This window comes from Sus scrofa, chromosome 9 (genome assembly GCF_054392235.1).
Source record: "Sus scrofa isolate SSC_HxYL_T2T_F1_AM1 chromosome 9, Sscrofa_HxYL_maternal_Yorkshire_Landrace_v2.0, whole genome shotgun sequence".
NCBI classification, from domain to species: Eukaryota; Metazoa; Chordata; class Mammalia; order Artiodactyla; family Suidae; genus Sus; species Sus scrofa.
Window position 1 is genome coordinate 20,861,190 of NC_139391.1, and position 27,818 is coordinate 20,889,007.

At 36.5% G+C, this 27,818-nt stretch overlaps 1 protein-coding gene across 14 annotated transcripts in view; it reads left to right on the plus strand.

The window, feature by feature from the left end:
- The window catches only part of TMEM135 (transmembrane protein 135), a 280,594-nt gene that overhangs the window by 90,775 nt on the left and 162,001 nt on the right, over positions 1-27,818 (plus strand). For all 14 annotated transcript variants that reach the window (XM_084975596.1, XM_084975603.1, XM_084975602.1 and 11 more), the window contains one exon: positions 2,166-2,199. In XM_084975596.1, coding sequence (XP_084831722.1) covers positions 2,166-2,199 — 34 coding nt within the window. The remainder of the gene's footprint in view (positions 1-2,165; positions 2,200-27,818) is intronic.

Sequence of the window (27,818 nt, forward strand, 5' to 3'; positions counted from 1 at the left end):
CTACTGATTTGCTCAGGTGCATTAATACTTGCTGAAGAGAGACATTGCTGGGGGTATGGCTCAGTGGGTATGTCTAGACCTCCTCCCTTTCTTTTTTTTTTTGTTTTTTAGGGCCGTACCCAAGGCCTATGGAACTTCCCAGACTAGGGGTCAGAGCTACATCTGCTGGCTTACACCACAGCCATAGCAACAGGGGATCCGAGCCACGCCTGCGACCTACACAGTGGCTCACGGCAATGCCAGATAGCTGACCCACTGAGCAAGGCCAGGGATTGAACCCGCATCCTCAAGGAAACTAGTTGAATTTGTTTCTGCTGCACTACAATGGGAACTCCTAGACCTCTTCCCCTTTGAACCAGGCTAGGTCCAATGTTGTTTTCTATGTTGGTGATAAGTGTAAATTAAAAAAAAAAAGAATTTGGAGTTCCCGTCGTGGCTCAGCAGTTAACAAATCTGACTAGGAGCCATGGGGTTGTGGGTTCGACTCCTGGCTTTGCTCAGTGGGTTAAGGATCCGGCGTTGCTGTGAGCTGTGGTGTAGGTTGCGGATGTGACTCGGATCCCGCATTGCTGTGGCTCTGGCATAGACTGGTGGCTACAGCTCCGACTGGACCCCTAGCCCGGGAACCTCCGTATGCCACAGGAGCAGCCCAGGAAATGGCAAAGAGACAAAAAAAAAAAAAAAAAAAGAGAGAGAGAGAGAATTGAAGTTAACTGGAACCCTGATTTCCTAATGTCACTTCAACCTTGTCCAGTTATATCATACTGCCTCTGTGTGGCTTTAGTAATATTAAAAATCCCATTTATCCATTTTAAATTATGAACAGTCACAACTTTATATGACTGGATCTGACATCAAGAAGATTTAATATCAAGACCTGGCATGATATTTATTTGTTTTTTGTTTTTTTTGTTTTTTGTCTTTTTGCTATTTCTTGGGCCGCTCCCGTGGCATATGGAGGTTCCCAGGCTAGGGGTCGAATCGGAGCTATAGCCACCAGCCTATGCCAGAGCCACAGCAACGTGGGATCTGAGCCGCGTCTGCAACCTACACCACAGCTCACAGCAACGCCAGATCGTTAACCCACTGAGCAAGGGCAGGGACCGAACCCGCAACCTCATGGTTCCTAGTTGGATTCATTAACCTCTGCGCCACCACGGGAACTCCATGATATTTAAATGAAAGCGACTTGATGCTGGTATTTCTTTTTTCATACAGAGTAGCATTTTCTTTGAGTACTGAAAATGTTCATAATTGAAATTCAAATAAATTTTAATAGTTATTATTTGAATTCTGCCCTTGAACTATTAAAACATTAAAGACTTCTTTCCTGGAGAATAGATGTGCTTCATTTATGGTGTCATATGCTGTATAACTTAAATAACGTGATTAAGGATTTAAAATTGTCCTTATCTTTGAGCTTCTAGGTCAATTCATATTAAGTAAGTTTAGTAAATATGCAGTTTTCTTATAATGTGACTGTTTAAAGAACTTTTTGTCCTTGGTCATTAGAAAGTTCACTTAGCGCTTGACTTTTCATTTAACAAGCAAGGTGATTTACTGTGATTTGTGATGACTTCTGAGGAACAGTTGCATTGTGTGTGAAACAGATAGAAGATACGATTTTTTAAAAAATAAATTTGCCTTTAATTAAAATTAGTTTGGCCTTGATTTTTTGGCAAGTTGAATTTGTTATGATTCTTCATTAAATTTAGAATTCTCTAGCATAAACATACACTCATAGCAAATTGTATCTCTCCTCCTATTAATAAATATTGATGAAGCAATAGTAATTTTTTAAATTGAGATGTAATTGACACATGATGTTATATAAGTTTCCGGTGAACAATATAATGATTAGATATTGGTATATATTGCAAAATGATTACTGCACTAAGTCTAGTTTACAATGACTAGGCAGCAGTAATTTTAAATAATTTTAATAATGACCATTGCACCGAATGTTTAGTGACTATCAAACAGAATAACTTATAGAGTCTGTTTACATCCAACTATTAGGGTACTAAAACTTATAGTTTAGCATAACCTACCCCTTTTTCACAACTCCTGATAATTATTTTGATAGATGTCTTTGAAACATGATAACATGATTATTAAGTCAAATTGATACTTAGTCTCACTCTGTCTCTTAAAATTATTTACAGGAGGGGGCTGCTCACAATTTATATGGCCAACTTGGTAAGTAATTCTTTTTTGCTTTTTGGCTTCTTGCTTTTGAGGTTTTTCCATTCACTTTTATACCTTTTTTTGGAATCAAGTTCCCTTGAGAAAAAGGGGGGGAATAAAAAGGAAACCTACTAAAATTTGAGAATATTTTCTGCCCCTGTTTTAAAGGATAGAGTTAAATATTTAAAATAGCCTTGAGGCTGTCTGGTTTATTTCTGTGATATATGAGAGAATTGCACTTATTTCAAGAGGAAAATGATTTACTACCCCATGCCCTTCATGACTCTTCTCTTTTAAGCTTAGTTCTTCATCTTTGATAGGGTGTGTGTGTGTGTGTGTGTGTGTGTGTATGTATGTATATATATATATATACATATATATATATACACACCTCTCTGTCTGAATCTTTCATTTCATACTCTGTTTCTATTGCTAACTTCTATGGGAAAAATGATTGAAGGATGAGCTTTTGTGATGTCCATTTTCTTAGACATCATAATGGCATTGATTCTATCCCCAAATACAGAGTATTTAATATAATTAAGTAGGCTTCTATATTTCTAAGTTCACAGAATTGAAATTAGTGTTCTCTAGCCTGATATTCTTTACTGTAGATTTGTAATCAAGGTTATGTGATTTTCATTGTCAAGTTCATATTTTAAAAATGTATTTGTATTAAAACCTTTTAAAGTAGTTTAATAGAATTGATAGGCAACATCGAAAAATTCAGCTAATTAAGGGTAAATATTTATTTACCTAAGGTAGGGATTTGAATTCTGTAGCAAGAGAATATAGTTCAGAGTTTTATTGAGCAACTTACTTCAGTTGTAAAATATTTAATTTTTGCTCTGTACTTGCCATGTGTCAGTTACTGTGCTTCATGCTGGAAGGCAAGCTGAAGACCTTCCTTGTATTTATAGACTTTGCTGTCTAGTGGAAAAGTCACAGTTGAAACAATAATGTTTGAAAAGGACTGAAAGATGAATTATAGGGTGCTATGGAAACCATAATAGTAGCACCAAACTATTCTAGGTGCTGGTCTCCTTTCTTATTTTATAAAAAAACTTAATATTACATCTGCATACTAGAAAGGGTTTGAGTTTTAACGCATTTTTTTCTTGTAGTCATGCACATACTTTTCTATACTGCTGCATGGTGATACTCTAATATCCAAATGCTGTATGTCTTTATACACTTATCTTTAAATTCTAAGTGTACTTCCACAAACGTTTTTTGGTGTGTGTTGCCTGGTTTAGACTGTAAAATCATAGAGAGAAGATTCTTGATTTTGATTGATATAATCAATGTTGAAAGGTGCTCTGAAAATACTGTATTTTTTTAGATTAAATTTTTTATTTTGAAATAATGGTAGATTCATATGCAGTTGTAAGGAATAATAGTGACATCTCATATTCTCTTTACCCAGTTTTCCTTAATAGCATTATCTTATGAAGTATGGTGATATCAAAGAAAATCTATAGTAATATCAAAATTAGGATATTTACTATAGTCAAAATAGGGAACACTTTTTTCACAGGGATCCCATTTACTTCCATCTTACCCTTACCTCCCATCCCCCAATCTCTGGTATCCACTAAGTTACTCTTCATTTCTATAATTCTTTACTTTCTGTAGTCATTTCAAGAATGTTATATAAATAGAATTATATAGTACATACTATTTGACATTAGTTGTTTTCATGCAACATAATTTTCTGGAGATTGATTCAATTTGTTGGGCACATCAGCAGTCCATTCCTTTTCATTGCTGAGTAGTATTCCATGGTATGATGGCTGTACTAGTTCATTTAACTATTCACCCATTGAAGAACATCTGGCTTCTTTCCAGCTTTTGGCTGTTACAGATAAAGTTGGTGTAAATATTCATGTGCAGGGTTTTGTGTGAACATGAGTTTTTATTTCTGTGGGATAAATGCCCAGGACTGCTGTTAACAGGTCATACGTTAATTGAATGTTTAGTTTTTAAAGAAACTGTTAACCTGTTTTCTAGAGTGGCTGTACTATGGTTTTTTTGTTTTTTTGTTTTTTGTGTTTTTTTGTCTTTTTCTAGGGCTGTACCTGTGGCATAAGGAGGTTCCCAGACTAGGGGTCTAATTGGAGCTATAGCCTCTGGCGTATGAGACAGTCACAGCAACACGGGATCCGAACTGCGTCTGTGACTTACGCCATAGTTCACAGCAACGCCAGATCCTTAACCCACTGAGCAAGGCCAGGGATAGAACCCTCAACCTCATGGTTCCTAGTTGGATTCGTTAACCACTGAGCCACGACGGGAACTCCAGTACTATGTTGTTTTGATAGTGTTCCCAAACTGCAATAAACCTTTGAATCTCTAGCTCTTTCTAAATGGAGATTTGTGTGTGTGTGTGTGTGTGTTTGGGGAGGGAGGGGAGCAACATTTGTTAAGTAGATTTGTACTTTTTATGTCCAGATTAACAAATTTTAAGTATTAGAAAAGTTTTTCAGAAAATGTAAAATATGGATTGGTCTTTTAACTTTAATCAAAGAGTCTGTAATTTAGAAATTTGATGAGATCAAAGGCTTTTCACATGGATTTTGACTGTTAGGAAATGAATTCGTACATGATATATTCTGGATGCTAATGATAATCTTAGTATCTTCATCTTCCCTAATCTTCAGATTCCTTTCCTCTAAATAGAGCCTTTTATGTATACTATTGCTGTATAACTATTACTCTCATAAGTGGGTAGTGAGTACTGCATAGGTAAGAATTTAAATATTTTCAGGAACTGAATTTAGTCTTAAGAAATAATTTTGTTCTGTAACTCAGTTTCATTGCTCAGACTAAGCTGAGATTGCTGGCTTATTTCAACATCAACAATAAAATTTGTAAATATTGGGATGTTTTTATTTTAAGAAAATTATTTATTGTATTTAGGTATATGTTTCTAATTTGGAAAGTACAGAAAAACACAAAGAGGAAAGTAAAAATCACCTGTAATTTTACCATGTAGTAATTAACATTTTAGTGTCTATTTTTCATTCCCTTTCCTTTCCTCCAATGTACATACATAAATATACACACATAGATGCACCTTGACATTACACATTCTATACCCGTTAAAAATATTGGGGGCATATTGTTTTGTGACATCTTTTGGTACTAGGCTGTATGGATTTGATTGCTTGTGGTATTAAATAATCATTTTTTGGATGGCACATACTTCTTTTCACATACTTCTTGATTATATTTTCATTACAATAGGTTGGTTTTATACATATACACATGTATACACAGTTCCACCCAAAATGTTGGGAAACAATAAAATACTATTTGGTTAGTAATAGTATCATTTTATTAGTTTTGGCTGTGACAGTTACACATAGCAGAAAATTCTAAAGGCATTGCCAGGCCTTTGAATGAATACCTACTAGAGAAATATGCAGAACTGGCTTCTTATTACCTTTGTCATCTTTGTCTTTATTTTTATCAGTGAACATTTATTGAGTGCAAAGCCCTTGGCTAGGTATCTGGACACAAATAAGAGCCTTTATTCTGTCCATGAAATTAATTTAGTTGAAAGAATAAAGTGTATCTAGATCTGGATTTAAAATGAATGGGTAATAAATAGTCCATGATAGTATATTCATGTCAAATATGTGGTTAGATAGTACAGTATTTAGAACTTTAGAAAAGGGAGTTATCTTTGGGCTGGGGAGATCAGAGAAGTTTTTATGAATTACATGGGAATGGTAGCTCCATCTTAGGGGTGTGTCACTAGTGATGATGGACAAAATTCCTGCCTTTCCAAGGATGGCCAAGTTGGAGCCAAGGTTTAGGAATGAAAAAAAAAAAAAAAAAGCATTTGTTGAATATCTACTCTGTTAGACACTGTTGATGAAATTGGGATTATCAAAACAGAGTCCTTGCTTCTGAGGACCTTATATTTTACTGGGGAGAGAGATACGTAAATTGGTGGAAGATAAGCGTATCTCTGTTTTTCAGTGTTGATAGTTGTCTCAAAACAGAAAACAGTACAGTGTTTATACTACATAATTGTGAATACAAATTTTGCTAGTTTTGTTTATGTTAGTGTTGGAGGAAGCATGTGAAAAGCTGTATGCTCTAAATAAGGGACTTTACTATTAGTGCTTGTATTATTATAAGAAGATCCTCCCTTGGCCACTCTTATTATTTGTGGTATCTGTCAGTAAGCACCGGTAAGTCTTAGTTATCAGAACTAAGTAATTTATAGCCTTAGTGATTAATTAGCAGTTTTAAACATTGCAAAGTCTTACAATTTAGCACAATTTAATTGATTGTAAAAATGTCACTGCTTTCTTATTATACGTTAGCAGATTTTGGAAGGAAAAGAGTACAATTTTAAAAATTTTTAGATTTTTATAATTGATAGGGAATTACTTGTTAAAGGGCAAACTGTATAAAAGTTTTCCAGAAAAGGTATGAAATAGAGAATTAAAGATTTTCTCTGGCTTCTGCTCAAGATCTGGTTATAAAATGATGGAAATGCTTTCCTGGGGCTAATATGCCAGAACCAATTAACCCACAAGAACACCAGCTGCTAGGATTCAACTTTGCCACAGTTTGATTTAAAAGAGAACATGTTAAAGTTTGCATTTACACGATTTCCCTTTATTTTGTTTTCTGTTACAGTAACTGAGGATTCCAGTCTTTCAAAATTCATCATATGCTAACAGTTATTTAGGATGTGATGTTAAGTGTAGTTCATTTCTGTTTAGTTTAATTATGATTTATGACATTTAAAAATCTAGTCTTTTTGAAATCTTTGCAGTTTCCTTCATGCCACCAAGCATTCAACAATGCATGCATTTTAAAATTGTAAACATTATCTAGCAGGCGTGTCTCTAGCATTTGTTTTTTAATTTTAAACATGCAGTGTCTTTGATTAAAACATCTGTATTTGATTTTTCAAATCATAAGGTTTGAAAATGTTGATTCATATGTTTGCTTGTAAGGCCACTTCAATTTAATTAGATTCAGCAGGTATTTATTATATATCAGCTGTGGTAGGCACATGAGGATACAAAAGAAATACAAAATGAATTGTGAACTAGTTGGAGAAATTTGATAGATGAACTTGAAAAAAAAATAAGCCAAATGTATTAAATTCAAAAAACAATTATAAATACTCTCAAATTGTTTTCTCCTAAGCCTTCCTTTTGCAGTAAGTGACATCAACTATCGTCCAGTTGCTCAGGTCAGAAATTTAGGAGTTTTAACCCTTTTCTTCTCCTATATTTTTGTTCCAATACATCAGGGATCTTGCTCTACTTAGAAAATATACTATGGATCTTACAGTGCCTCATTACCAAGTCATAATCAGAGTCTGAGCCCTGACATCTCTTGCCCGAGCTGTCTGAAGAGCCTAACTGGTTTATATCTCCCTATTCTTGTCCTCTCAGATAGTCTGTTTTTCACACAGTGGTCAGAGTCATTGGAAATGCAACTTAGAGCTTGTCCATCTTCTGCTTAAAATTTCTGGAAAACTCTCCCTGCTTGTCATTGCATCCCAGATATAATTCAAAGGCCTCACAAAGCCGCTACCTCTCTGAGTTCATCTATTCTTTCTTCTCATTCTTGACAATGGATTTCTTTTTGTCTGTAAAATACTTGAAGCTTGTTACTCCTTTATAGCCTCAACATTTGCATTTCTGTTTGCTTGGAAATCTATTCCCCCAGGTTTTTTTGTTGGCTGGCATTTTCTCCTTATATAGTTCTTAATTCCCTGTCATATCCTGAGAGAACGCCTTACTATCTCCTGAAAGCAGCTTCCCCTCACCTTTCTAACTGCTTATTTTTCATGGCACTTATATGTAAATTTAAATTTAAATTACAATTTTCTTATTTGTTGTCTGTCTTCCCTCACAGTATATAAGCTGCTTAAGGTCAAGGACTCTTGCTTGTTCATGACATATCCCTAGTACCTGCAGAGAGTGCATTGAATAGAATATATGCTGAATGAGTAATTATTGAATGAATGGAGATTGGGAACAAATAGTTTGGAAAATGGCAAAGATGAGAATGACTGTTCTGTTCTAGGTTGCTGAATAGAATACCTATTCTTTGTTCCTTGTCCTCTTCCATTAGCCTTGAGACCCAAGTTCTTTAAGGAACCAAATGACCTTATTTTCCCAGAAGAAGGTTAACAGTAGATTCCTTTGTTGTAGACTTTCTTACAGATATCAGAATTAGGGATGATAGTCTTCTCTCTGTTCTTACTCTCATTCTTTCAATCACATTGAGGAATGCGTTTCTGGTACCCAGTGTAACATTCGGCGGTGTTGAGCTCTTATCTTTGTTTTGTAGAAGCTGAGATACTTTGCTCTCCAAGATGAACATGTTCCTTAAAGTTGTCATGGTCCGTTTGATCACAAAGGCAAACATAGAGGGGGGACTTGTGAGAATGAACGGAGAATTATTGAGACTCTTATTTTCTTTTATTGTATAATTTAATACTGGGTTTTGAAGATCTTTCCGTATTGTTGTATTTACTTTGAACTTGACACCAGGTTTTCAAGACTTATATGTTGCCTTTATGTACTTTAAGTATATAAAATTGCTTCTTACTGCTTCATAGTGTCCCAGAATATCCATCCCCTGTGTATGCTTGATAATAACTTTATTGAGATATTACAGGACTTCCCATGTGGCTCACAACATACCTACTCGGCATTGCTTCTACAGTGGCTGTGGCTCAACCCCTAGCCCGGGAACTTCCATATGCCGCAGGTGTGGCCATTTGTTTAAAAAACAAAACAAAACAAAATAACTTTATTGAGATATTACATACCATAAAATTTACTCCTTTGAAGTTAACATTCCAGTGATTTTTAGTACATTCACAGAGTTGTGCAACCATTACTACTGTGTGATTCGTGTACTACATTTTACTTGTTAGTTCTTCCAGCAGTGGAAATCCAGACTGCTTCCAGCTCCTCCATATCACAGTCAATATAGTGATAGACATCTTTGTACATGACTTTGTACATGTGAATTTCTCTGGGTGTGCATGGATAAAAGCTAAGAAGATGGATTTTTAAATCATATAATTTCTGGTAAAAGGACAGAATGGCTTGGAATGTGAGAAAATATTATTCTAGTAGTTCATTTGGAGGTAGATTTCTTGATACTTTGGGAGATAGTTTTGTCTTATGCTTCTTTATCCTGTGTTTATATTTGAATAATTGGATTACTTATCCTAGGAATTTTATAGAGTTGAGGTTGATTTTGAAACTAGTAGGTACTTTGCTATAAGTGACCTGAAGGGCTACTCTAGGGTTAATGAGGCCAAAGGAAAAAAGGGTGCAGATTTTCTTTGAGCATTAGTTTTTATCATAACCAGTCTTTATACACCTTATTTTCTCTGCCTTGTAGAGATAACATAGAATGTATTAAAAAAAATTGAGCTGTTAGCTGTGGCATAAGCCAGCAGCTATAGCTCCTTTTTGACCCATAGCCTGGGAAACTCCATATGCTGCAGATGTGGCCCTAAAAGACAAAAAAAGAGAAGATGTGATATATATACACAATGGAATACTACTCAGCCATAAAAAATGAAATAATGCCATTTGCAGCAACATGGACGGAACTAGAAATTCTCATACTAAGTGAAGTAAGTCAGAAAGAGAAAGGTAAATACCATATGATATCACTTACATCCGAAATCTAATATACAGCACAAATGAACCTTTCCACAGAAAAGAAAATTTGGACTTGGAAAATGGAGTTGTGGTTGCCAAGGTGGGGGGAGAGAGGGAAGGGAGTGGGATAGACTTGGAATCTGGGGTTAATAGATGCAAACTATTGCATTTGGAGTGGATAAGCAATGAGATCCTGCTGTATAGCACTGGGAACTATATCCAGTCATTTTTGATGGAACATGATGGAGGATAATGTGAGAAAAAGAATGTGTGTGTGTGTGTGTGTGTGTGTGTGTGAGAGAGAGAGAGAGAGAGAGAGAGAGAGGCAGGCTGGGTCACTTTGCTATAAAGTAGAAAATTGAGGAGTTCCCGTCGTGGCGCAAGTGGTTAAGGAATCCGACTAGGAACCATGAGGTTGCTGGTTCAATCCCCAGCCTTGCTCAATGGGTTGACGATCCGGCGTTGCCATGAGCTGTGGTGTAGTTTGCAGACTCGGCTCAGATCCAGTGTTGCTGTGGCTCTGGCGTAGGCTGGTGGCTACAGCTCCGATTCAACCCCTAGCCTGGGAACCTCCATATGCCGCGAGAGCGGCCCAAGAAAATGGCAAAAAGACAAAAAAAAAAAAAAAAAATTGACAGACCACTAAACCAACTATAATGGAAAAAATAAAAATCACTAAAAAAAAATTTGAAAGAGACAGATGTAGAAGAAAATCATTTAAAAAGAAGCAGATGTAGGAGTTCCCATCGTAGTGCAGTGGAAATGAATCCGACTAGTAACCATGAGTTTACAGGTTTGATCCCTGGCCTCACTCAGTGGGTATAGGATCCGATGTTGCCGTGAGCTGTGGTGTAGGTCGCAGACGCAGCTTGGATCCTGTGTTGCTGTGGCTGTGATGTATGCTGGCAGCTATGGCCCTGGTTTGACTCCTTCCCTGGGAATGTCCATATGCCGTGGGTTCAGCCCTAAAAAGCCAAAAAAATGAAATAAAATAAAAAATAAAAAAAAAGCAGATGTGAAGAAGGAGAATTTTACAAAGGAATATAAGTAAAAGAGACGAAGGAAAACACTAAGAGAAGAGAATGCAAAATAAAAACAAATCATAATAAACATGTGGCTTTTGCTGACACTGCTTGGTAGGAGTGGTCTTTTCTGACACCACTGGGTAGAGAAACAGAAGCCTAGTGGGGATGAAGGTCTCAGCTCTCTACTTGGTTTCCCCTGGCTCCTCCCCTTTGGGGGTGTTGGAGTGCTTTGTTATGGCCTTGTGAGGGTGGAAGTCTAAGCTCTCCACTTAGTCATTGCTAGTGGGGGTTGGGCCAGAGTTTTTTCCTGTGGTATTTGGCTAGTTGAGTGGTCATTATCTAAACACTTCTGTTTTGATAGTCTTCCCTTTTTCTGGTCCTTTAGGAAGACAGAGCGGGTTTTGTCTTTGCTTATTAGCATTTATGACTTGCAGACTTCTTCAGCTCCAAGACTGGGGTATGCAAAGCAAAAAGAAAACCTATAGCTTACCACCATGTCCTTCTTTGGATCACAAGGTCTCTAGATGGTCTGCCTTCTTATTTCCACCTTTCAGTCTTTAAATGTTTGTTTTCTATATGATGTCCAGAGTTTTTAGTTGTAAATAATGGGAAGAATAGGGAAAATATATATACATCTTTACAGAAGCAGAAGTCCTTCTTTGTATGTAATTTTTTTAATGGTAATCAGAAATAATCAAGTACATAGTGAAACAAGCACCAAGATCAAGATCTGGCAGAGGTAATAATTGGAGTTCCCCTCGTGGCGCAGTGGTTAACAAATCTGACTAGGAACCATGAGGTTGCAGGTTCAATCCCTGCCCTTGCTCAGTGGGTTAACGATCTGGCCTTGCCGTGAGCTGTGGTGTAGGTTGCAGACGCAGCTTGGATCCCGCGTTGCTGTGGCTCTGGCGTAGGCTGGCAGCTACAGCTCCGATTCGACCCCTAGCCTGGGAACCTCCATATGCTGCGGGAGCGGCCCAAGAAATGGCAAAAAGACAAAAAAAAAAAAAAAAAAAAAAAAAGTAATAATTAACAGAGACAAACCTACAGAGAATAGGTGTATCGGGTTATCTGAAAATGAAAAAAACAAGTGTCTTTAAATGTTTAATATAGAGTTCCTGCTGTGGTGCACTGGGTTAAGAATCTGACTGTAGTGTCTTGGGTCACTGTGGAGGTGCAGGTTTGCTTCCTGGCCCCATGTGGTGGGTTAAGGATCTGGTGTTGACACAGCTGTGGTGTAGGTCACAGCTGTGGCTTAGATTCAGTCCCTGGCCTGGAAACTTACATATGCCACAGGTACAGCCATTAAATAAATAAATAAATACTTAACATAAAAGATGACTTTTTTCATCTTTTTAGGGCCACACCCATGGCATATGGAAGTTCTCAGGGTAGGGGTTGAATTGGAGCTGTAGCCGCCAGCCTATGCCACAGCCACAGCAGCAGGGATCTTAGTTGAGTCTGCAACCTACACCATAGCCCATGGCAATGCTGTATGCTTAACCCACTCAGTGAGGCCCGGGGATCAAACCTGCGACTTCATGGATCCTAGTTGGTTTAGTTACTGCTGAGCCATGACGGGAACTCTAAAAGATGACTGCTGATTCAGGCTAAGTTAGAATAACAGGGAATAGATTTGCTCTTCTGTCTGACACTACAAAAATCCAGACAAAATAAATGAAATGACCGTTTTCAAGACATTGTACCTTAAGCAGTGAAAGACAATGATCCCTGAAAAATTAGATGCTGGTGAAATGAGCCCTGTAATTGCTTGGTTGGAGAGCATTGCTGGGCCATGGAGCAGGGATGTGGAACTGAGACAGAGCCTGGGTGTATCCCACAGTTGACAGGGCATACCTAGGAGTCTGAGGAGACAAGGTGGTTAGAGTTTGCATGAAGTAGAGGAGAAAGATAGGGAGCTCCAGAGTACAGAGAGTACAGAAGGTCCCAGTGAGTACTCAGTTCAGTTCTGATTGGTACATGCATATGAAGAATCTACCTGAGGCTGGGGAAGGGACCAGTCAAACTGATTAGAGGGAAAAATTCTCTGCACTCATGCAGGGCTAGGAATAGTTGTTATTCCCACCATTGCAAGTAGGAAATTTTCTGATTCATGGGCAGTGGGAAGACTACATAAGAAGGATTTTACCTCAGTGCAGGGCAAAAGTTAGTCCTACACTAAACATTGCTCTGGCCCCAAATTTAAAAAAAAAAAAAAAAAAAAGGCAAGGCATGAAAGGATTTTCATCCCTAAATAAACCTCAGCTAAATAAAATTTATGGGAGTACAGAAATGTACAGCACCCAACAAGGTAAAATTTACAATGTCTGGCATACAATAAAAATTTACTAGCCATGAAAAGGATCAGAAAAATATGACCCATAATGATGAGAAAAATCAGTCATTTGAAATCAACTCAGAAGTCCTGCCAATGATAGAATTAGTAGACAAAAACATCAAAACAGTAAGATTACTGTATTCCATATACTCAAAGAGCTAGGGGAAATATTGAGAATGTTAAGCAGAGATATGGAAGATATTTTAAAAAGCAAAAATGAACTTCTAGAGGTGAAAACTACAAAATCTGAAATGAAAAATACACAGGATGGGATTAATGGCATGTCAGACCTTGGAGAAGAAAAGATTAGTGAACCTAAAAGCATAGCAATAGAAACTATCCAAGATAAAACATGAAGGGAAAGTAAAAAATATGAACAGAGGAGTTCCCATTGTGGCTCAGAGGGTTAAGAACCTGACTAGTATACATGAGGATGCGGGTTTGATCCCTGGTCTCACTCAGTGGGTTAAGGATCCAGCATTGCTGTGAGCTGTGGTGTAGGTCACAGATGAGGCTCAGATCCCGTGTTGTTGTGGCTGTGGCATAGGATGGTAGCTGTAGCTCTGATTCGATCCCTAGCCTGGGAACTTCCATACACTGCAAGTGTAGCCCTAAAAAGCAAAAAAAAAAAAAAAAAACCAAAAAACCAAAAAACCCCAAAACCATAAAACACTCAAAACTATATATATAAACAGAATATTCTAGAATATTAGTAACCTAATAGTACAACCTGAATTGGCCTAATATGCATACAGTTGAAGTCGCTAAAAGAAGAGAGGGAGAGAGGGAGATAGAGTGTGTCAGGAAAAGCATTTAAAGCATTTGGAGAAATAATGGCTAAAAGTGTCCCCAAATTGATGAAAACTTTAAACACTCTTAGCTAAGAACTTAAATGAAGCTCAAGCACGAGGAATGTGAAAGAAATTAATTGTATAATGGTCAGTTAAACCAGTCATAAACAGAATCTTAAAAGCGGTGAGAGAAAAGAGAAACACTTTATAAAAAACAGAGAGTAGTAAAGACAGCAGATTTCTCATTGGGAACGACACATATCAGAACAGAACATCTTTAAAGTACTAAACGAAAGTAACTGTCAATGTAGAATTGTATACCCAGCAAAATATCTTTAAAAAATGAAAGCAAAATAAAGACTCAGACATATATAAGTTTGAAGAATTCAGCAGCAGCACACCTGTACTAGAGGAAACATTGAAGTTTGTCAAGAGGTTTCCAGGAAAATAATAGTAGTGGGAAATCTAGGTCTACATAAAGAAATGAAGAGCTCAGGAAATGGTAACTACCTGGGTAGATACAAAAGACACTTTCCTTATAGATACCCCTTTAAAAGTATAATTGACTGCAAAAATAATGGCAGCATAGTTTGTGAGGATTATATGTTAAAAGGTTGTGGAGGAAAGGGAACCATTCTGCACTGTTGGTGCGAATGTAAGCTGGTGCAACCCCTCTGGAGAACAGTATGGAGGTACCTTAGAAAACTATACATAGAACTTCCATATGACCCAGCAATCCCACTCTTGGACATATATCCGGACAAAACTTTCCTTAAAAAAAGACACATGCACCCCTATGTTCATTGCAGCACTATTCACAATAGCCAAGACATGGAAACAACCCAAATGTCCTTCGACAGATGATTGGGTTAGGAAGATGTGGTATATATACACAATGGAATACTACTCAGCCATAAAAAGAACAAAATACTGCCATTTGCAGCAACATGGATGGAAATAGAGACTCTCATCCTGAGTGAAGCAAGTCAGAAAGAGAAAGACAAATACCCTATGATATCAGTTATATCTGAAAAGAAAATCATGGACTTGGAGAATAGACTTGTGGTTGCCAACGGGGAGGGGGAGGGAGTGAGGTGGATTGGGAGCTTGGAGTTACTGCCTTTGGAATGGATTAGCAGTGAGATCCTGCTGTGTAGCACTGGGAACTATGTCTAGTCACTTATGATGGAACATGATAATGTGCAAAAATAGAATGTGTATATGTATGTGTAACTGGGTCACATAAAGTGTTTATAAAAAATAATACAAAGTTCAAGAGGGAAGAAATGGAAGTGTAATGTAAGATTTTTATACTATGTGGGGCATTGTATAATATCACTTGAAAGAAGACAATCATAATTTTTTTTTTTTTGTCTTTTTTGCATTTTCTAGTGCTTCTTCCTATGGCATATGGAGGTTCCCAGGCTAGGGGTCTAATTGGAGCTGTAGACACTGGCCTACTCCAGAGCCATAGCAATGCGGGATCCAAGCTGCGTCTGCAACCTACACCATAGCTCACAGCAACGCTGAATCCTTAACCCACTGAGCAAGGCCAGGGATTGAACCTGCAACCTCATGGTTACTAGTCGGATTCATTAACCACTGCACCACAACCGGAACTCCAAGACTATCATAATTTTAAGATGTACAATCAAAATCTTAGATCAAACCAATAGTGTATAACCTTCAAGACACCACTTTAAAAGTAAAGGGACAAATAAATTTAAAGGAAAACAGATTAAAAGTAAAAGATTTGAGAAAAGGTATATTTTACTCGCTCTAATTTGCAGTAAGCTGGAGTGACTGTGTTACAATTGGACTTAATAGATTTCAGAGCAAAGCATATTACTGGAGAAAAAGAGGGTAATTTCATAATAGTAAAGAGTTAAGTGAATTAAGAAGACATAATATTATTAAATGTTTATGCATCTAATAACAGAGCTTTAAAATAAATAAAGTAGCATTCTCATTGTGGCTCAGTGGGTTAAGAACCTGACTAGTACCCATGAGGATGCGGGTTTGATCCCTTTCATCACTCAGTGGGTTAAGGATACAGTGATGCTGCAAACTTCAGCATAGGTTATGAATGCAGCTTGGATCTGGCGTTGCTGTGGCTGTGGACTTTCAGCCCCTAGCCTGGGAACTTTCATATTCATCAGTTTGGTCCTAAAAAGATGAAAAATAAAATAAAATAAAGCAAAAAAAAAATAGAACTGTGATGAGAAATACACAATCGTACTTGAAGATTACAGCATCCTTCTCTCAATAATTGATGCTGAATAGAAAAAAAATCATTAAGGATACAGAAGCCTTGAATAACACTATTAACTAACTTGACATCATTGACATTTATAGAGTATTCTACACAATAGTATCCAGTGAACATGATTTTAGCATCCTAAAACAAATCTCAGAGTTCCCTTGAGGCACAGTGGGTTAAGGATCCAGTGTTGTCACTGCTTGGGTTGCTGCTCTCATGTGGGTTTGATCCCTGGCCTGGGAACTTCCATGTGCTGTGAGTGTAGCCAAAAAACAAAAACAAAAACCTGAACAAGGCTCAAAGGATTCAAGTCATACAATTTATTGTTTGGCCTCCACTGCATTAAATTAAAAACTAGTAAACCAAAAGAGTGGAAAATCCCCCAGTGTTTGAAAACCCATGTACTTCACAGGATAACAAAAGTGAAACTAGAAAGTGTTTTAAACTGAATGAAAGAGCAAATAACATATCAAAATTTGTGAGCTATATTGACTACTTAGAGGGATATTTATTGCACTAAATACCTGTTTAGAAAAAAATTTAGCAAATCAATCCAATATTGTATTCATAGAATAACATCATGATCAAGTTAGATTTAGACCAGGAATTAAAGTTTAGCTTAAAATTCAGAAGTCAATTCATGCAATTCATCATATTAACAGACTTAAAAAAAAATACAATCATCCCAGTAGAGAGAGAATAAACTTTTGACAAAATTCAAATCCATTTCTCATTCAAAGTCTCATAATGCTGGATCAGGAGTTTTCAATCCAAGTGGAGTCATTTTTTAACCCAGGAGGATTCTCATAACTGGGTGAGCACCACTGGCACTTCTCAGTTTGAATCCTGGTTTACTACTTACTAGCCTTTGTCTCAGTTTCCATATGTGTCAAATGGAATAATTAATATATTATTTTTTGATTAATTGATGTGGTCCAAGAGGAATAAGAAGCCCTTAAACCTAACATACTTTTCTGTGATAATCATTCTAATAAATAAGGAAAGTAGTTGAAAGAAATGTTTGATTTCACATAGAGCTCTATTTTTGCATTTTATCTTTTTTTTTTTTGCTTGGGCTGCTCCTGCGGCATATGGAGGTTCCCAAGCTAGGGGTCTAATCGGAGCTGTAGCTACCGGCCTACACCAGAGCCACAGCAACACGGGATCCGAGCCGCGCCTGTGACCTACACCACAGCTCACGGCAACGCCAGATCCTTAACCCACTGAGCAAGGCCAGGGATTGAACCAGCAACCTCATGGTTCCTAGTCGGATTCGTTAACCACTGAACCATGACGGGAACTCCTATTTTTGCATTTTAAGGTGTACATATAGATATATATCTTATGATAAAATGAGTAACTAATTAAGGATTCATTTTTAAATTGCAGACATTGTTCCAAAGAGGAAATAGTATTTGGGGTACTAACATTGTGTAGTCATTCTCATAGGTGTGATTAATTTCCCAAAATGCTTCCCTGAAAGCTGATGTGAAAAATAGGTTCTGCTGTAGATGCGGCTCAGATTCTGGTTGCTGTGTCTGTGGTGTAGGCTGGCAGCTGCAGCTCCGATTTGGCCTCTAGCCTGGGAACTTTGATATACTGCGGGTGCAGCCCTGAAAAAGCAAGGAAAAAAAAAGAAAGAAAATAGATTCTGGGACCAGGACCTGTCATAGATGCCTTATTTGCTTGAACCTATGTATTCACTTTTCTAGTTCTGTATTCTTTTACCAATCTAGACTATGCCATTCATTGTTAATGAAGTTTGAAAACCTAGCTGTCCTTAACATGGCTATGGAGTGTACGTAGATCAGCACTAGGAAGTAGCATTCCTATAGCAAGAAAGAAGACAGAAGAAATGCTTAGTTTTTTTTTTTAACTTTTTAAATGATTTTTAATTTTTCCATTATAGTTAGTTTACAGTGTTCTGTCAGTTTTTTACTGTACAGCAAAATGACTCAGTCACACACACATGTATATATATATACATTCTTTTTCTCATAGTATCCTCCATGATGCTCCATCACAAGTGACTAGATATAGTTCCCAGTGTTACACAGCAGTATCTCATTGTTTATCCACTCCAAATGCAATAGTTTGCATCTATTAACCCCAGATTCCTAATCCAGCCCACTCCCTCTCCCTCCCCCTTGGCAACTACAGTCTGTTCTCTAAGTCTACAAGTTTCTTTTCTGTGGAAAGGTTCATTTGTGCCGAATTTGGATTCTAGATATAAGTGATATCATATGGTATTTGTCTTTCTATTCCTGACTTATTTCACTTAGTATGAGAGTCTCTAGTTCCATCCATGTTGTTGCAAATGGCATTATTTCATTCATTTTTATGGCTGGGTAGTATACCACATCTTCTTAATCCATTCATCTGTTGATGGACATTTAGGTTGTTTCCATGTCTTGGCTATTGTGAATAGTGCTGCAGTGAACATAGGGGTGCATGTGTCTTTTTCAAGGAAAGTTTTGTCCAGATATATGCCCAAGAGTGGCATTACTGGGTCATATGCTAGTTCTATATTTAGTTTCTCAGATATCTCCATACTGTTTTCCATAGTGGTTGTACCGATTTACATCACACCAACAGTGTAGGAGGGTTCCCTTTTCTCCACACCCTCTCCAGTATTTGTTATTTATGGACTTATTAATGATGTCCATTCTGACTGGTGTGAGGTGGTACCTCATGGTAGTTTTGATTTGCAAGAGATGCTTAATTTATGTTTCCCCTTCTCTCTGTTTGCCTTAAATAAGAAGTATTTGTTGAAGGTATGTGTGTGTGTGTAATATATGGTCATGAATTTAAAGGGAAATAATAAATGGAGTGTAATTTTTTTTTTTTTTTTGCTTTTTAGGGCTGAACTCGCGGCATATGGAGGTTCCCAGGCTAGGGGTCGAATTGGAGCTGCAGCTGCCAGCCTACACTACAGCCACAGCAACGCAGGATCCAAGCCATGTCTGCACCCTACACCACAGCTCACAGCAATGCCACATCCTTAACCCATCGAGCGAAGCCAGGGATCAAACCCTCAACCTCATGGTTCCTAGTTGGATTTGTTTCCACTGGGCCACAGTGGGAACTCCGAGTGTAATTTTTTTTAATCTTTCAGATATTTAATATATGGGTTTTTGGTTTGTTTTTGTTTTTTTCTTTTTTTCCCCCGGAAATAAACTCTCCAGAGCCTGGGATTTTGTCTTCTACTTTTGTCTTTATAACTTCCTGCAAAAATAACCAGACTGCTTTGAATTCAATGAGTAATACCTGAATAGTATTTTGTTTAATAAATGCTTTTCCCATGCTTTTTTTTTGCATTTAATATGCCAACCACCCCCCCTGTTAAATAGGCATGACAGCTTTTATTATCCCATTTATAGATTATGAAAAAAAGAGTATAGGAGGACATGTAATTTCTGAACTCACATTGATGGTATATGAGAAGGTAATATCAAAAACTCAATTTTTTACCAGGTTTAGTGTGTTTTTTTTTTTTTTCTAGGCTTCTATATCCTACCTAAATGTTGCTAATTGATGACCTTTTAGAACCTAGACTTTTAAAATGCATATTAAGAATCAATACTTAAATGTGGCAACAGTTTTAACACAGAGCATAATTGTTTTCATGGTCTTTTAATTAAGGTTAAATCTGGAGGTCTGGAATGTAATGGCAGTATTTTAAAAAATTTAGCACCGCTATGACAGCTTTAGGCAGTAGCCTGGGATGTTAACTCAGTCCACTTCTGTGTTAAATCATTTTGTGTCATTTTGGTCAAGAAGGTAAACATTAATTGTATTTTTAGGAATTAAATTATTCGGGTGTGTTGCATGTTTAAAATTAAAGGAAAAGTAACTTATTTAATTTATATTCATTTAGCCAACAATTTAAGTCCTAAAACAACTTCTTTTACTGCTTTACTAAATTCTATATAGCTCCTTGACCATCTAATGGTATTCTTCTGGGTTTTTATGATTTTTATGTTTCTTTTATTTTGATATCAAATGTATGATATATAGTAATATTTGGTAGTTTTTAAAAGCAGAATCAAAGAACTGTGACTTCGGTAGTGTAGTGTTTATCATGCATATTCATGCTGTGTGGTACAAATTCAATGATAAAGCTAAATATCAGCTTTTTTTTTTTTTTTTTTGGCTTTTTGCCATTTCTAGGGCCGCTTCTCTGGCATATGGGGGTTCCCAGGCTAGGGGTCGGATCGGAGCTGTAGCCGCCAGCCTGCGCCAGAGCCACAGCAATGCGGGATCCGAGCTGTGTCTGTGACCTACACCACAGCTCACGGCAATGCCAGAACCTTAACCCACTAAACAAGGCCAGGGATCGAACCCTCAACCTCATGGTTCCTAGTCGGATTCGAGGGTCCTAGTCTGATTTAACGGCTTAAATGCCTTAATTTTAAATTAGTACATTACGTGTTAAATATTTTAGAGGAAAAGATGTATGTTATGTGTCATTTGTTAAATAATATGACTGATTTTTTCTATCAGTAAATCTTGTTCCTCTTAGCAACGCGCTCATAAACGTAACATGAGCTTAACCTGACAATTGATTGTATTGCTTGCCAGTAAAGATATATTGTTTGAGAAATGGCGTTTAGATGTATCCTACATTGTGTAGATTCTGGAATTTTTTTGCACTCTGGCAAAAGATACACTGTAATTGGTTCAGTAAAGTGAGCAGCACAAGGAAGAAATTTAAGTGACATTAATGTGGAGGAAGAAAATAGCTCATCTTGAATATGTCTCTTGGACATGCCCTTCACACCTCTGATAACAGTTAGCAAAGGAAAGATGAAAAGTCCTGATCCACCTTGTAAGTGCCATTCAGTGAAAGAGAGTGGAATTTGTTATTTTCATTTTGCTGAAGAAGTTACAGGAGGCAGGTAAGGACTCCTTTTCCAGAACTTGATCTTGTATTTGTGAAGAAGTATTTATTTAAAGGAAAATAGAAAAAAAGACAAGGAAAAGGAAAAAGTGAAAAGCAAAAAAAAAAAAAAAGGCATTTACTCTAAAATGTACCGTGGTAACATGGACCTGGATCTTTCAGATCTGGCACTTTTATTTTACCTCTGCAATTATTTTGTTGTCGTTGTTATTGTTAGATGGTTATGACTATAGATATTTAATACAGGTATTTTAAAGGATTTAACTCTATTCCATGATGTCAACACTTGCGACAGGACCTGGTTTACTGTATTAGTTAACAATATCTCTTATCCCTGGCAACTTGGTAGAGGTCAAGAGACAGAAAGAGTGGGAGAGTGGAGAGCACACTGGAGGGGAATCTGAAGACTTAAACCCTGGGATCATTTTTCATACCAGTTAGTATTCATGTCCTTTGACTTTGTGGCCACTGGTTATTTCATCTGAGAATCCTGAGATCTTTTCAGTATTTCTTCAGTGTTTTATTTCTTTCTCTAAGAAAGACTTTCCAGCCACTTCTCCTTACTTACTGGTTGAATCATGATCTTGGTTAAACCATTTTACTTCTTCCTCAATTTTCTCACCTGTGAAATCAGGATCATAATAGTACCTGCCTCACAGAGTAGCATTGTAAAAATTAAATAAGATAATACATATAAAAGACTTGTAAATAGGAAGATCTCAATAAGGTTTGCTTTTACTGTTTTTGTCATTTTTGTTGTGACTGATTTTGATCATGTCGTGAAATCTTCACAGCATGGAAAAATATTACCTTATTTCCAGGGAAGGTGTATCTTTGACAAACTTGTATACTCTGAAGGCAGCAAGTTTCCTTAGGTTTAGAACAAAATCTTTACTCTGGTCCTGTAGTATCTAATAGAGAATTTAGTTAAATTTGGTTATCTAAAAAGAATTCATTTCACTCCTCCTCCCAAGTTATATAAAATAGTAATTAGATAAAGAAAAATTGTTCTGTTTTTATGTGGTTTTAGTAGTTTTGAATTAGAAATGGAAATATAATCTTTGATAATATTGGTAAATTATACTTATGTGTGGTAAATTATATTTACTGTCTTTCCTCCAGGGAGTTCAAAACATTTTGGAGATGTAAATTTTATAGACACTATTTTAATTTTCTTTTACTGAGGTGAAGCATGGGAGGTATAAAAGAATTGAGGGTATTTGTCATATCTGAGGGATTTGAAAATGGTAAAATATTTTTACTCCCTAGGGAAATTCTTTCTCTTATGCTATGGATATTATTTAAAAATCTTAAAGTATTTTGTACCAAGATTATTAGGTAAGTTAGGGGTTCTCTGCTTGTATGCAAGAAAGCAAACAAGGAAAACCATGAAGTACATGTGATGTCAAAGCCTGATTATAGGCTGATCAGAGATGTTAATAGGTAAGTCTGCATCTAAATATAGATTGCAAGACAGAGATGTCACTGACAACAAGTACCTAATATCAAAAAAGAAGAAAACATTCGGGTATGTCCTAGATGGTGGACTGGGGCATAGCTGAAGACACCTTTTGAAATTTAGCTTTATTTTCAATAAACCCCTTCCTCACTATTTATTTTGAATTTTAGCGCTTATTTTTAAGTCAACCAAAATTCTTTTTGTGCGTTTTTTTTGGTTTTATTTGTTCTTAGATAATATGGACCTTCTAAAGTCCTTTAAAAAATTATTTAATCGATGGAAAAAAATTACTTAGAATATGACTTAGGAGCCCAAGTCTAAAAAATAAAATCAACATTCTCTCACTGATCAGTATATTAGACTTAGTCCTCAGGGCAGAGATTGCTTTTTAAAGTTTTCACTGGGGTTCTCACTGTGGTGCAGGGGATTGGTGGCCTCTTTGGAACCCTGGGACGCAGGTTGGATCCCTGGCCTGGCACAGTGGGTTAATGATCTGGTGTTGACACAACTGCAATGTAGGTCTCAACTGTGGCTCAGATCTGATCCCTGGCCTGAGACTCCGTATCTTTCGGGGCAGTTTATACTGACAAAATAAAGTGAAGTTCATTTTGTTGGTGGTAATATAGAGCTTTCTCTAAGCTACTCATGGAGCTGTGTATATGTTGGATTCATGGGCTACAGTATAACAAACTGCTTTTTGTTTGTTTTTTCTTTTTTGACTGCAGCGCCATAGCGGGAACGCCTCATAAGCTGTTTTTATGTGTTACAAACTACTGTGAATAAGAAGGGGGAAAGAAACACAATACTGCTTGCAAACTGGGGGACAAACTGAAGGGACAAATTGAAGAAGCACAATGTTGATTGTAGACTGAGGGACATATCTGTACAAGGTTTGGAAGTAGTTGTACAGATTAGTCAACCAAAGTTGCAGTACTGGTAATGGCACGTTACTCCTACAAGAGAGACTTTGGCAAATTAGCTAGTTGTGCAAAGGGTTAGAAAAGTCTAGAATAGATCACTGGCCGTACCTCAGTATATTCCCACATAGTCTCCTTTGTTTGTTATCTTTGAACCCAGACAGAAGCAGCATATGTGAAGAAGTTTGTAGGAATGTTGAATGTCCTTGAACTTAATGTGTCAAAAATGAGGACTGATTAAGCAAAGATATAATTTATACCGTAGTTTTGAAATTGAAGTGTATATACTTTGAGGACTTTTGTATAAGCCAGATTTTAACATTTCTATACTGTCCATTATTTTGTTTTAAAAATTCACTAATATTGCTCAAGGCTTATGACATTTGAAAAATACTTTCTTAATTATTTAAATTAGTTATTAACCTAAATTCTAGATTGTTTTAGTTTATGATTTTTTTTCTCCTTGATGGAAATATCTTTAGTGACTAAAGATTTCTGTCTCCATATGTCATGTTAGACATTTTTTAAGGTAAAATAAAGTGATTTTAATCATTGTGAGAGCTATGGTTTATCCCTACTCTGCCTCATGCCAATCTCTCTTTTCTTCAGGAAACACTTACATAGTCACATTCACTTTTTTTACTTATGTAACTGACCTGTATTGAGTTTACTACCTTCAAGGTCTATAAATTGTGTAAGCTTAGTTGGCATTGACTTTTCTATTAATTTTTTTAACATCTAGCTAATATTAGGTAGCTAAAGTTATTCACTTTTGAATAGAATAGTCATAATTCTGCTTTTTTGGGGGGAGTACTGTTTTTAAGAGAAGTATTCTAACTTCAAATTTTTCCTTTCTAAAACAAAAGAAACTTTTATGTACATAGTAATTTTAGTTTGATGTTACAAATGAAAATGAAAAAAGAGCAGAGCCTTACTATTTAAATTAATTTTGGAGCTGGTCACTTTTGAATCTCAATCTAAGAAGAACTATGGGAAACTTGTAGCATAGTCTTAGAAATTCATTAAACGTTAAATTGATTTCTATAGAACTTGATTTATTTAATGCATCGACAAAATAAATAAAAATATCAATCTACTGTTTCCTTTTCATTTATCTAAAAATACAGGTTAAAGATAATTTTATTTACTTTAGCAAATCTAAAGATTAAAAACATGTTTATGAAATCAGTTTTCAGTGTTCGCTCTTGAAGAAAGTCAAATTGATTGACTCATTCTTTTTTAAGATTAGTCAATTAAGCTTCAGTGTCTTATGAATTTTTACCTCCCACCAACAGCTGTTATTTGATGTGCTATAACTTCATGTATTAACACAGTTTGCAATGTAAAGTTCACATTTTGTGGATTGAGAATTGACAGAATTCATCTAGCTTTTATGAACATCTTTTATTGTGCTTAAGTTAGAAAACAGTAACATTGAAAGCCTGTGTTTTTCTAACATGTGGCTTCAATTTGCATTTTAATCAGAATATGGAAGTCATTACTCTGACATCTGAAACTGAGGTAGCAATAAAAAATTATCACTAACAGGACAGCAGACACAATTTTTTTTGTATTTGTTACTGGGTGGCCTTCTTGAAACTTTTCTGAACTTAATTGATTCCAGGTATTAGAAAATTACAATTAAATTATGACATTTATTTTGGAACCATTTAGGTTGAATTATTATAACAGGATTGGTATAAATTATGATGAATATTAATATTTATATCATGTGTTCAAACACAACATATATACATATATTCATAGAAATGTATAGAGAAAGAATCATTTGAAAATGCTTAATGGTTTAATTACTGTTAATATCTCTGAAGTGGGCTTGTTGATGAAAAAAGTATTTTAGGTTTTATTCTAAATATTTTGAGTCTTAAAGAGGGATATATTATTGGTATAATAATTTACAACAGGAGATGAAATTTCACTAATTTATAAATTTTAACTAAAACATGTAATCACAATTGTTTAAAGCACTGTTTAACAAATTATTAGAACAAATTAACTTGTAATGAAGATGATGCTTTTTTTTTTTTTTTCTTTTTTTTTTTTTTTGGTTTTTAGGGCCCCACTTGCAGCATGTAGATGGAAGTTCCCAGGCTAGGGGTCAAATCAGAACTGCAGCTGCTGGCCACAGCCACAGCCACAGCAATGCCAGATCCAAGCCACCTCTGTGACCTGCACCACAGCTCACAGTAACGCTGGATTCTTAACTCACTGAGCAAGGCCAGGGATTGAATCCATATCCTCATGGATACTAGTCCGGTTCATTACTTCTGAGCCACAACAGGAACTTCCAAAAATGCTTTTTTAAAAAAATTTATTATTTGCAGTGTTCCTTCAATTTCTGTTGTACAGCATAGTGACCCAGTCATACATATATATATACATTTTTTTTCTTTTTTTCATATTATCTTCCATCATGTTCTAACCCAAGAGATTGGACATAGTTTCCTGTGCTGTACAGTAGGATCCCATTGCTTATCCATTCCAAATGTAATAGTTTGTGTCTATCAACCCCCACATCCCCGTCCATCCTACTCCTGCCCACCCTGGCAACCTGCTCTCCATGTCCATGATTGTGAATGTTTTGTAGCTAGGATCATTTGTGCCGTATTTTAGATTCCACATGTAAGTGATATCATATGACATTTGTCTTTCTCTTTCTGACTTACTTCACTTAGTACAAGAATCTCAAGTTGCATCCATGTTGCTGCAGATGGCATCATTTTGTACTTTTTATGGCTGTGTGCTATTACATATGTTCCACATCTTCTTAATCCATTTATCTATCGATGGACATGTAGGTGGTTTCCATGTCTAGACTTTTGTGAATAGTGAATATAGGGGTGCATAGAAAATGCTTTAATGTACACTGTTCTAGGATTTAGAACATCGTTGTCTTATATTTCCAAAACATTTTATTTTATTTTATTTTATTTTTGGTTGTGCACCCACAACATATCGCAGTTCCTGGGTGAGGGTCACAAGGCCTGTCTCACAATAAGGTCACATTCACAGGTACCAGGGGTTATGATTTCAACATATTTTCTTTTGCAAGGGGCAGGGGAGAGATGGCCACAGTAGTCAATGCACAGCTCTATTTAAAAATATGAAAACCAGGGAGTTCCCTCTGTGGCTCAATGGTTGGCGAGCCTGACTGGGATCCATGAGGATGCTAGTTCAGTCCCTGGACTCGCTCAGTGGGTTAAGGATCCAGCGTTGCCGTAAGCTGTAGTGTAGGTTGCAGACATGGCTCGGATCCCGCATTGCTGTGGCTGTGATGTAGGCTGGCAGCTGTGGCTCCAGTTCGACCCCTAGCCTGGGAATTTCCATGTGCTACGGGTGCAGCCCTAAAAAGCAAAATAATAATAATAATAATATAAAAAACCATTTTTAGCTTGTGCCCCATACAAAACAGGTGGTGGACTGGACTTGTCTTATGGCTGTATTTGATACCTTTGCCCAAGCCAGAGTTGTCTTTTCATTTATTCGCTGATTAAACATCTTATCCTTATTGTGAAGCAGTGTGAGAGTTAACATTTATTGAGCCCCAACTACCTTCCAGACATTTTGCTGAGTGTTTTGATATCTTTTATCTTGTTTAATCATCAAACAATCCTATGAGGCAAATGGTATTATTGTCATCAGTAGTTTAGGAAACGGAGAATATTAAATTACTTGTTCAAGCTCCTATCCCATAGCTAGCAAATAGTGAATCTATAATTTGAATCTGCATCTGAAAGTGAATGACACTAATGTTTTTCCCTTCCTCTTAAATCACTGTAGTTTTTATGTATGTAGTAACTTCACACTACTTGGAATAGGACATGATTCTTGATCTCTGTTTTAGCTCTTCACTAGGATGACTACACATTCCAAGTGCTTGACAGTTCCTTTGGCTTTATTATTATTTTTTTCAGCAAGAATAATTTATTTTTTTGATTACTTAATGAATTTTATTACATTTACAGGTGTACAACAATCATCACAACCAAATTTTACTGCATTTCCATCCCAAATGCTCAGTGCATTTCGCCCCCCCCACCTGTCTCATTTGGAAACCATAAGTTTTTCAAAGTCTGTGAGTCAGTATCTGTTCTGCAAAGAAGTTCATTCTGTCCTTTTTTCAGATTCCACTTGTAAGTGATAGCATTTGATGTTGGTGTCTCATTGTATGGCTGACTTCACTCTGCATGATAATTTCTAGGTCCATCCATGTTGCTAAAAATGCTGGTATTGTGTTCCTTTTAATGGCTGAGTAA